The 12,677-nt window shown below is 36.7% G+C and overlaps 1 protein-coding gene across 3 annotated transcripts in view; it reads right to left on the bottom strand.

The window, feature by feature from the left end:
• Positions 1–12,677, bottom strand: part of CACNA2D1 (calcium voltage-gated channel auxiliary subunit alpha2delta 1) — a 482,485-nt gene that overhangs the window by 31,855 nt on the left and 437,953 nt on the right. For all 3 annotated transcript variants that reach the window (XM_047752036.1, XM_047752037.1, XM_047752038.1), the window contains 5 exons: positions 11,231–11,298; positions 10,809–10,847; positions 1,222–1,293; positions 212–364; positions 71–123 (listed from right to left, as the gene is read on the bottom strand). In XM_047752036.1, coding sequence (XP_047607992.1) covers positions 71–123; positions 212–364; positions 1,222–1,293; positions 10,809–10,847; positions 11,231–11,298 — 385 coding nt within the window. The remainder of the gene's footprint in view (positions 1–70; positions 124–211; positions 365–1,221; positions 1,294–10,808; positions 10,848–11,230; positions 11,299–12,677) is intronic.

Here is a 12,677-nt window from a genome sequence, read left to right as displayed (position 1 = left end):
ATCGAATTCTTTTGTTATTACTTGTTATTTCACAACACCTTTCTCTCATTACCAATAAAATTTAACTTACCATGCAGCAGCAGTGGCCCACCAGCCAATGTGTAAGATGTCTGCTATTGATGGCTATAAAATAGAATAAAAACAGTCATAATATTAATCTACACCAAGCATTCCTTAGAGAGAATGGGTGAGTAGGTTGGATATTACTGACCACATATGCTGAGCGATGTCCTGCTCCTTGTTTTGGTGCAGCACCAGGCTCACACACTGACTGATAATCGTAAGATTTGTTAAAAGCATAAACTGATATATTAACCAGGTGTCTCATCAAACTTGGGTCAATCTCTCCAAAAAACCTTCCAATCTGGTACAGAAAAATAAAATTAAAAAGTCTCAAATTTAAGCAAAAATATCAACACTTGAACCAGTACAGTGAAATGATACAAAGAGAACTACAACTATGCAGGATCTTAAAAACAAAAGCAAGTAATAAAGCAGTGTATGACATTGTGAAAGAACTTCAGTGAGATTAGGTATTCTTATCACTTAGTGGCTCCTTGTGCTATTTGTGGAAGGAACAGACAATTTAAGCATTAAGTCACAATCAAAATGTCTCTTAGGGAAGGGAAATATATCATAAAAATGAATGAAATGATGAAACTAAAAAAAGAATCTTGTAAGGACCGTGATGAACTAGAGTCCCATCTACAGGGCCATCCTCTAGCTAATCAACTCCAACATTATCATTTAGGAAAACAGTCCAGTGTTGGGAGTTTAAAAAAAAAAAAAAAAAGAGTCCAGATACACAGATCACAAACAAAATCAGTTGGCAATTAATTCCACTTTGTTTAAAATTCTCTGTGAATCAAGTAACCTAATTGCTGCCAATTTGCAAATTGGGGATTAGATTCTTATTCTGGTTGAAACCAGCCATATATTAAGACTGATATTATCAACTGATTAATATGTGAAACTTTTCTAAGTATTTCTGAGATCAAAAATAGAAAGCTCATGTTAAAATCCTTAGCTATATGTTTTGATCCTAATAGTAATTCAACTAAAAAATACAAGAAAAAATAGATTTAGGATGCATTTCTTAATGGTTTACATTACGTTAAGCACTTCAGTGATCTATTTTTATCACAGTGTGAAAGAGTTTTGTAATGTTCTTCAGGAAAACACACTTTGGAAACTCTGCTCCTTCCCACTTGAGGTACATACCTGGTTAGTATAATCATCATGATTTGCCATCAAAAGAAACCCACCATCATCTAGAATCACACAATCCATTACCTATCAAAATAGAAATAACAGTTAATAAATTTTTTAGGAAGGTTAGGAGTTACATTATCATTACTCTATTATTATATGTAGATGATTATAACAATAAAAACATGTTTAGGAGATTCTGATTAAATAAAGGATGTGCATAGATTGCTATCAAAGCTTCAGGGTTTGAAATTCCATGACCGTCCACCCAGTTAAAATTGTCAACTTTGTCTGAAGAAAGCATAAGAACAAATCAGAAATGATCTTTTTGGGAGTTCCCCCGTGACACAGTGGGTTAAGGATCCAGCATCACTGCAGCTATGGCTTGGATTTAATCCCTGGCTGAGGAACTTCCATATGCCATTTTAAAAAAAGGGAAGAAAGAATCTTTTTACCTATCTAAGGTCGTTTAATGATCCAGGAAACTGGATAAACCAAAATATTTAATAATGTATGATTATCATATAATTTTAAATACATAAGATTTTGACAAGAAAGACATTTTAAAAAAAATCCGTTTTAGGCACAATCTATCACAGACTTAAAAAAAGGGGGGCAGGATGAGGTTACAACTATTTTATATTTAAAATATGATTGTATAACTTGAGATGTAAAAGCAGAAAGCAAAACAAAAAATACTTCTGGTTGAGGTCAATCATACATTCTGAAGTATTCCTATCCAGTTACAATCATTTTCAAATGCATGAAATCAATTTAATTTTTATTGTACAAAATCACAATTAAAAACATTATCTTCAGAGTAGGGCACATAATCCATTCTGTTTTCCTAATTTGGAAGGAGCTTGCTAAAAACTTTTGCTCTGAAAACAGCTAATACTGGAGTTCTCATCATGGCGCAGCAGAAATGAATCCCGACTAGGAACCAGGAGGTTGCAGGTTCGATCCCTGGCCTCACTCAATGGGTTAAAGGTTCTGGCATTGCCATGAGCTGTGGTTTAGGTTACAGACACGGCTCAGATATGGCGTTGCTGTGGCTGTGGCTATGACATAGGCCAGTGGCCATAACTCCAATTAGAGCTCTAGCATGGGAACTTCCCTACGCTGCCAGTGTGGCCCTAAAAAAAAAAAAAAAAAAAAAAAAAAAAAAAAAAAAAAAAACTAAAAACAGCTAATACATGGTCTGTATAAAATAGATATTACAAAAATAATGAAAATTATTGGCTTATGATTTCAAAAGACTAGGAGTGATAAAATTATATGAAACTGCTGCTCTCCTTAAATATATAGGCACATGTAAGAGGAATCAAAGAGTGAATTATCAGTCTTAATTTATTAGGTGAATAATTTATCTTGTACCATTCCTATAGCATCTTCAACTCTGAACAAAGAAAGTTCACATTTGCTCTTTTAATTATACTTCATATAATTCCAAGGTTTAGATAAACATGTTTTCTCACCACTATAAATACAGTGTGAATAAATTCAGATAAAGTGCAAAAGTTGGGGAAGGATTAAGATGGAGAAAGGAGTAAGACGTCACGCTCAACTTCTCCCACAAACACATTAAAAAAACACATCTACATGTAAAACGATTTGCATGGAACTTCTACTGAATGCTGACAGAAGAATTTAAACCTCCAAATAGGCCAAGAAACTTGGCATAACTGGGTAGAACAAAAGAAAAAAGGAAAAAGGGAGAGAAAAAAGGAATCAGGACAGGACTAGCATTCTCAAGAGGTAGCTGTGAAAGAGAAAAAGAACCCACATCCTGGGAAGCCACCTAACTGACGGGGAGACCAGCCAGGACAGAGGGACCTTAAAGTTGCAGAGAAAAGTGCAGCAACTGGACGGAGAAGGGCAAAGTAGAGTAAGAGCCACACAGATCATCTGAACCACCAGCCTGGACACCACAGCCTGAGATGCTTGGGTAGGAGCTGAGACTCAGGCTCCAGAGATCAGTTCCCAGGAGAGGAATAGGGTTGGCTGTGTTGAGACAGCCTGAGTGGCTAAGGAGCAGTGTGCCATGGGTAAGGGAGCAGTGTGCTAATGGGTGGGGAGTGGAATGCCATGGCAGAGGGAACCCGGGAGGACATCTGGGCCCACAAGAGAAGCGAGGTGCCATTGCTGGGGAGGGTGAGAGCAGGAGGGGAGGACCGCCATAGGAATCTCCCTGCATGCATGTGGGCTCTTAGAGGGTGGGATGCCTTTGACACACGCTACAGGTGGCAATAAGCTATTTGCTGGGACTACAGGAGACTGATGCTTCTTGTGCAGGTTATGGGTGGCTGCGCACCTCTCGTGAGGGGCTAAGGGCATTGGGTGGCTAAGTGCCATGTAGTGCCTCCTGCATGATCTACAGGTGGCAGGGGTAGACCACCCCTGTTTTCTTGGAGGCCAGAGTGAGGTGTGGCCTGCCACTACTGGAGGCCTGTGAGTGGGCTTCGCCTGCGGCCCAAGTCACCTCAGAGGTTGGCAAAAATAAAAGAGGGCACTCCAACTGAGCACCATCCTCTGTTGCTCTCACTCCCCTGGGAACACACCTGCCCTGATGTTTCCACTGCCAAATGCTTGATCACTGTCACATCCCAGGACCTTGCAACTAGGAGCAGCTTGTGCAGGACCTCCTGCATGGGCTAAGTGGGACAGGGTGCTTCTTACATGGTCTGCAGGTGGCCGGGGCAAACCACCACAGTTATCTCTGACTCCAGAGGTGGGTGCTGCCCATCAACACTGGGGGGGTCCCTGAACAGGAGCCACTTGCAACCCCAACTACTTCAGAGGTTACCACAGAGGAGGACATAGCAATGGAACACTAACCAATTGTTGTTCTCACTCTCCTGGGAGATATCCACCCTGCTGCTGCCACTGCCAAACGTTCTGGCAGTGTACACATGCTTGATCACTGTCACTTTCAAGATCCTGCAACTAGGAGCAGCCTATGCAGCACCTCCTGTGGGAGCTAAGCAGAACAGGGTACTTCTTGCATGATCTACAGGTGGCAGGGGCAAACCTCCATAATTATCACTGACTCCAGAGGTGGGCATGGCCCGCTACCACTAGAGGTCCCTGAATAGGCACCATCAGAAGCCCCAATCACCTCAGAGGAGGGCATTACAATTTATCACTACCTGTTGTTGCTCTGAGTCACAACTGAGAACTCACACACCCTGCTGCTGCCACTGCCAAATGTTCTGGGCACCTCATAAATCTGCCTAAGGCTTATTACTACTTCCCAGGGCCCTGCAACTAGGAGTAGACTGCACCACTTTCCTGCAACTCCTTGCCCTGTTAAGAGCCCTGCAACCAGGCACTGACTATTAGCCCTACTCAATGCCTCCTTCTCCCTGGAAACACACTCAGCACCATGGGGATAGCAGCCTGTTCACACTGAAGAAAGATAAAGTACATATGCAAACTCCCACACCAAAAATAAATAGTAACCCCACACAAAATACAAAGGGGTGCTCTTGCACAGAAGTAGCCTTCCAAGCCTACAGTTTTGCTTCCTAAACTGAGAAAAAGAAAAACATAAGCAAAATGAAGAAGGTCAGGAACCATTCCCAGTTAAAAGAGAATTCACCTGAAGCTGCAAACAATAAAACAGACCTCTGTAGTCTGATAGACACTGAGTCCAAAAGGGAGATAGTGAAAATACTGAAGGAATTAAGGCTGAATATCAAGGAATTAAGAGCAGATATGAACAGTAATGCAGATTACTTTAGAAAGGAACTAGAAAAGATAAGGAGGAACATAGAAAAATTAGAGAATTCATTTGCAGAGATGCAAACTGAGCTAAAGGCACTAAAGAGCAGAATGAATAATGCAGAGGAATGAATCAGTGACTTGGAAGATAGAATAATGGAAATCACTTAATCAGAACAGCAGACAGAAAACCAAATGAAAAAACACGAAAGCAATATAAGAGATCCATGTGATAATATAAAGCAGACAAATCTACTAATAATGGGAATTCCAGAAGGAGAAGATAAAGGGCATTGAAAATATATTTGAAGAAATTATGTCTGAAAACTTTCCAATTCCAAAGGAAACTGATATCAAGACATAGGAAGCACAGAGGGCCCCAACTAAGTTGAACCCAAATAGGCCCATACCAAGACATATTATAATAAAAATATCAAAAGTTGGAGTTCCCATCGTGGCTCAGTGGTTAACAAATCCGACTAGGAACCATGCGGTTGCGGGTTTGATCCCTGCCCTTGCTCAGTGGGTTAACAATCCGGCATTGCCGTGATCTGTGGTGTAGGTCGCAGATGCGGCTTGGATCCTGTGTTGCTGTGGCTCTGGTGTAGGCTGGCAGCTACAGCTCCGATTCGACCCCTAGCCTGGGAACTTCCATATGCCGCGGGAGCAGCCCAAGAAATGGCAAAAAGACAAAAAAAAAAAAAGTCAAAATTTAAAGACAGAGAGGATTCTAAAGGCATCAAGAGAAAAACAAAGTATTAATTATAAGGGAACTCCCATAAGGCTATCAGCTGATTTCTCTACAGAAACACTACAGGTTAGAAGAGAGTAGCAAGATATATTGAAATTTCTGAAAAGAGAAAATTTGCAGCCTAGAATTCTGTATTCAGCAAGAACATCATTGAAAATAGAAGGGGAAATAAAGAATCTCTCCAACAAACAAAAGCTAAAAGAGTACATCAATACTAAACCCATTCTAAAGGAAATACTGAAAGGGCTTCTCTAAATAAAAAAAGTAAGAAGAAATAGGATGGAGGAAACCACAACTGGAAAGCAATCACTTAAATAAGCTAGCATACAGATCTAAAAGTTGGGGGGGGCGGGGGGAACTACTGTAAAAGTGATGATAAACACAAAAAACAACAAAAGAACAAACATGAATATATTAAAAAAGGACTTCAAAAATCATAGAATGTGGGGAAGGAATGTAAAAAAAATCTAGACTATTTTTTTTATTTTTTAAAATATTGTGTTTGAGCCTATATGACTATCAGGCTAAAGCAAGCAGATACAGGAGGGGTTAACATACTTAAAAAACAGGGCAACCACAAATGAAAACCAAACATTACATTCACAAAAACTGAAAAGAAAAGTACATAAGCATACAATAAATGTTAATCATCCAACAAAAAAAAAGGAAGAAAGAGAAACATAGAATCAACTGGAAAACAAGGCTTAAAATGGCAATAAATACATATCTATCAATAATTACCTTAAATGTCAATGGACTGAATGCTTCAGTCAAAGACACAGAGTGGCAAATTGGATAAAAAAGCAAAAACCTACAATCTGCTGTCTACCAGAGACTCACTTTAGGGCAAAGGACACGTATAGATTGAAAGTGAGGGCATGGGAAAAGATACTTCATGCCAATGGACAAGACAGGAAAGCAGGAGTTGCCATACTCATATCAGACAAAATAGACTTTAAAACTAAGGCCATAAAGACAGACAAAGAAGGACACTATTTAATGGTAAAAGGATCCATTCAAGAAGAAGATATTACAATTGTCAATATATATGCCCCTAATATAGAAGCACCCAGATACCTACAGCAAATACTAACAGACATAAAAGGAGAAATTGATGGGAAAACAATAATATTAGAAGACTTTAACACCCCCATCACATCAATGACAGATCCTCTAGGTGGAAAATCAATAAGGCAACTGAGCTCCTAAATGACGCAATAGAAAAGTTAGACTTAATTGACATTTTCTAGACATTACATCCCCAAAAAATCAGAATATACATTTTTCTCAAGGGCACATGGAACATTCTCAAGAATTGATCATATACTGGGGCACAAAGCTAACCTCAACAAATTTAAGAGCACAGAAATTATTTCCAAGTATCTTCTCTGACCACAACTAGAAATGCAACCACAGGAAAAGAAATGAGAAAAAACTAACTACATGGAGACTAAAAAAACCAATACGTCAATGAGGAAATCAAGAAGGAAATTAAAAAATACCTCGAGCAAATGAGAATGAAGACACACTGCAAAGTCTATGCTGCAAAATGCTGCAAAAGTAGTGCTTAGAGGGAAATTCATTGCAATACAGACCTTCCTCAAAAAGAAGAAAAAATTCAAATCGACAACTTAACTAACCAGAATAAGAAACAAAACCTAAAGTCAGTAGAGGAAGGAAATCATAAAGATCAGAGAGGAAATCGATAAAATAGAGATTCAAAAAACAATAGGAAAAAAATCAATAAAACCAAAAGCTGTTTCTTTGAAAGGGTAAATAAAATTGACAAACTTCTGACCAGACTCACCAAGAAGAGAAGAGAAAAATCCAAATAAACAAAATAAGAAATGAAAAAGGAGAAATCACAATGGATACTGCAGAAATTAAAAAAAAAAAAAAACACCATGAGAGAATACTATGAACAATTGCATTCCAACAAATTTGACAACCTAGAAGAAATGGACAACTTTCTAGAGACTCACACCCTGCCAAAAATGAATTAAATAGATCAACTGAACAGACTGATCATTAGAAATTAAATTGAATATGTCATAAAAAACACTCCCTACAAATAAAAGACTAGAAAAGACTAGGACCTAATGGCTTCACGGGCGAATTCTACCAAACAAACAATGAGGAGCTTATACCCATCCTCCTTAAACTTTCCAAAAGAAGAAGAAGGAACACTCCCAAAGACATTCTATGATGCCATCATCACCCTAATACCAAAACCAGACAAAGATACCTCCATAAAGAAAACTATATTGATGAATATAGACGCAAAAAATTCTCAACAAAATTTTAGCCAACTGAATCCAACAACATGTAAAAAAGATCATACACCACAACCAAGTGGGATTCATCCCAGGTTCACAAGGCTGGTTCAACACATGCAAATCAATCAAATGACATACACCACATTAACAAAACAAAAGTCAAAAACTACATGATCATCTCAATAGATTCAGAAAAAGCATTTGAAAAAGTCCAACATTCATTCATGATAGAAACTCTTACCAAAGTGGGTTCAGAGCGAACATACCTTAACATAATAAAAGCCCATTTACAACAAACCCACAGCAAATATAATACTCAGTGGATAAAAGGTGAAAACATTCCCATTAAAATCTGGAACAAGAAAGGATGCCCAATCTCACCACTGTTATTCAACATAATATTGGAAGTCCTAGCCACAGTAATCAGACAAAGAAAAGAAGAAAAAAGGCATCCAAACTGGAAGAGAAGGGGTACAATTGTCATTGTATGCAGATGACATGATACTATACATAGAAAACCCTAAGGACTCAACCCAAAAACTACTTGACTAATCAACAAATTCAGCAAAGTAGCAGAATATAAGATGAACATTCAGAAATCAGTCGCATTTCTGTATATTAACAATGAAATATTAGAAAAGGAATACAGAAATACAATACCTTTTAAAATTGCACCCCAAAAAAATCAAATACCTGTGAATACATATGACCAAGGAGGTGAAACACTTATATGCTGAGAACCATAAACATTAATCAAGGAAATTAAAGAGGATTCAAAGAAATGGAAAGATAGTCCATGCTCCCGGGTTGGAAAAATTAATATTGTAAACATGGCTATACTACCCAAAGCAATCTAAAGATTCAATGCAATCCCTATCAAATTACCCACAATGTTTTTCACAGAACTAGAACAAACAATCCAAAAATATATATGGAACCACAAAAGACCCAGAATTGCCAAAGCAATCCTGAGGAACAAAAACCAAGCAGGAGGCAAAACTCTCCCAGACTTCAGGCAATATTATAGAGCCATAGTCATCAAAACAGTGTGGTACTGGTACCAAAATAGACATACGGACCAACAGAACAGAATAGAGAACCCAAAAATAAACCCAGATGCCTATGGTCAATTAATCTTTGACAAAGGTGGCAAGAATATAAAATGGGAAAAAAGACAGTCTTTTCATCAATCATTGCTGGGAAAACTGGATAGCCACATGTGAATCAATGAAACTGGAACACACCCTCACACCATGCATAAAAATAAACTCAAAATGGCTTAAAGATTAAAGATAAGACAAGGTGCCATTGAACTCCTAGAAGAGAACATATGCAAAACATTCTATGACATCAACCTTAGAAATGTTTTCTTAGCTCAGTCTCCCAAGGCAACAGAAATAAAAGTGGAAATAAACCAATGGGACCTAATCAAACTGACAAGCTTTTGCACAGCAAGGAAACCAAAAAGAAAACGTACAGAATGAGAGAAAATAGTTTCAAATGATGCAACTGACAAGGGCTTAATATCTAAAATATAAAAACAACTTATACAACTCAACAGCAAAACAAAACCAACAACCCAATTGAGAAATGGGCAAAGAACTTGAAAAAGATATTTCCCCAAAGAAGATATACAGTTGGCCAACAAGCACATAAAAAATGCTCAATATCACTGATTAATATAGAGAAATGCAAATTGAAACTACTATGAGGTACCACCTCACAACAGTCAGAATGGCCATCCATCATTAATAAGTCCACAAATGATAAGTGCTGGAGAAGGTTGGAGAAAAGTGAACTCTCCTGTACTGTTGGTGGGAATATAAATTGGTACACCCACTATGGAAAACAGTATGGAGGTACTTTAGAAAACTAAATATATTAATACCATATGACCCAGCAATCCCACTCTTGGGCATATATCAAGACAAAACTTTCCTTGAAAAAGACACATGCACCTGTATGTTCATTGCAGCACTATTCACAATAGCCAAGACATGAAAAAACCAAAATGTCCATCAGATGAATGGGATTAGAAGATATGGTATACATACACAATGGAATACTACTAAGCCATTAAAAAGAACACAATAATGCCACTTGCAGAAACATGGATGGAACTAGAAACTCTAATATTAAGTGTAATAAGTCAAAAAGAGAAACACAAATACCATATGATATCACTTATATTTGGAATCTAATATATGGCACAAATGAACCTTTCCACAGAAAAAAAATCATGGACATGGAGAACAGACTTGTGGTTGCCAACAGGGACGGGGAGGGAGTGAGATGGACTGGAAATTGGGGTTAATAGATGCAAAGTATTGCCTTTGGAATGGATAAGCAATGAGATCCTGCTGTACAGCACTGGGAACTGTATCTAGTCACTTATGATGGAACATGATAATGTGAGAAAAAAGAATATATATGTATGTGTAACTGGGTCACAATGCTGTACAGTAGAAAACTGACAGAACACTGTAAACCAGCTATAATGGAAAAAAATAAAAACCATTAAAAACAAAAAAGTAAACTGCAAAAGATGAAGATTTCTTTGATAATCAGTAAGTATGCTTCAGTCAGAACTTTGGTCAGAAACAAAGCTAAAGATAAATATATACACAAGACTCTTAACACAACTGAAACTTAAGAGACTACAGTCCATATTGATAAGGTCTTTTAATGTTTTTCAATGCTTCTCTGTTTAAGGTTAAAGGCATATTGAAATTTTTATCTACAAATTAGTTCACAGTTCTATACAGTATTTTTATAGTATTTTAAATCATTAAAGTCTTAGAGAACACAAACAATTGAAGTTAAAAATTTTGTTTTAAGAATTTGCTTACATCACTGTTTCTTTTACAATCACAAACTGGACCAGCACACTGAAAGACAGAAATACAATTATCACATTATCTTTATAGTTGGAGTTTAATTATATAATTTTAATTATTTCCATCTTACAGTTAGAAATATTACAGTAATTTAACCAGTAAAAGATTAAACAATAGTCAATAGTTTATCTTCACACATTAGAAAATGTCAGTCAATAAATATTTAAATAGCATTTTAATTATAGTATTTAAATATTTTACTTTTATTACTTATTAGTTGACCAAAAATCTTTGAAAAAATAGGAATTCATAATTCTGCTTCAATATAGTAGCACTGAAAATTTATTTTGCCACTGTTTAAGACTTTATTTGCTTTCTGAGATAAATAAGTACAGTAAGTACAGCATAAGAATTAAAAAAAAAAATTATCTTACCGGATCCCTGATTGATGTTTTGGTGAAATTCTCTATCCAGGAATTTACATCAATTTTAATTCCAACAACTGAAAAATCATATAAATAAAAAATGACAAACATTTAAAAATAAGCTCTTATTCTCACTTATCTTCCTCTCACATTTGAAAATTCCTGAGCAGGCAAATATAAATTTCTCAAGAAAAAAACAATTATCTGTTTAATTTCAGATATGCATTGAAAACTTGATTCAAATTCATTTAAAGGAGTTCCTGTCGTGGTGCAGTGGTTAACGAATCCGACTGGGAACCATGAGGTTGCGGGTTCGGTCCCTGTCCTTGCTCAGTGGGTTGATGATCCGGCGTTGCTGTGAACTGTGGTGTACGTTGCAGACGCAGCTTGGATCCTGCATTGCTGTGGCTCTGGCGTGGGCCGGTGGCTGCAGCTCTGATTAGACCCCTAGCCTGGGAACCTCCATATGCCGCGGGAGCGGCCCAAGAAATGGCAAAAAGACAAAAAAAACAAAATTTTCATTTAAAAAGTTGCAACTTTAATTAGCTACAATATATTTTCTGTATGCTAATTTAGGTAATTTATAAAATAGAATTAAATTGAATATAATGTTTATTATAGAGATATTTCTTAGAGTTTTCATTAGAAAGTAATACTAATAGCACTTACACTATTACATACACTTCATTTATATTCATAGTCATTTGCTAAACCAGGCCAATTAATACAGTAAGCTTAAAAAATGACACTTTCCAGAGTAGATTTATAATTGTGAGGTTATTCAAGTGGTAAGCTTTAAGAGGCTTCCCTAACCTGAGTAGTGCATGCAGTAGGTGCTTAGGATATGTTTAAGTGTGGATAAATGAGAGGATGAGTAGGTGGATGAGTGGGTAAGAGAGGGGACACATGAATGAAATATTGAAAGAATAAAACTGAATGAGTAAATGAGCAGCTGAATGAATGGAGAAAGTAATGAATGGGTGAGTGAGTGATGGAGTGACTCCTCCTAGCTGAACTGCTGTGGGTTAAAACCACCCTCAGGAACAGAAATTTATCTATCTTCTCCATCTGGCCTCTCTAATCTATTCCCTTTCTAAAATTCAAACAATACTGAATTATACACTTTAAAAAAATTTTATTGCATTTGTTTGCTCCAGACCACTTGTAATTCCCATTGATGATCAATTTTATGAACTTTTTTGTTTGTTTGTTTGTTTTAATTCTCTGGTGATTGTCTTTTTTTATTTTTTTAAATATATTTTTAAATTGTTATTTCCCCAAGACAATTTTTTTTCTACTGTACAGCATGGTTTATCAAAAAACTCTTTTATATATCGTAAGGTTTTTAAAAAATAGATCCCTATCCTAATTCTTTTTAACAGATACATAGTATAGATACACCATAATTTATCTTTTCCCCCAAAGATGCAAACTTACCTTTTCTTGTTTAAATTAT

Source organism: Phacochoerus africanus, chromosome 11 (genome assembly GCF_016906955.1).
Source record: "Phacochoerus africanus isolate WHEZ1 chromosome 11, ROS_Pafr_v1, whole genome shotgun sequence".
Classification (NCBI taxonomy): Eukaryota; Metazoa; Chordata; class Mammalia; order Artiodactyla; family Suidae; genus Phacochoerus; species Phacochoerus africanus.
The sequence above is the reverse complement of the archived record's forward strand: the minus strand, read 5'-3'. Positions and strand labels throughout refer to the sequence as shown.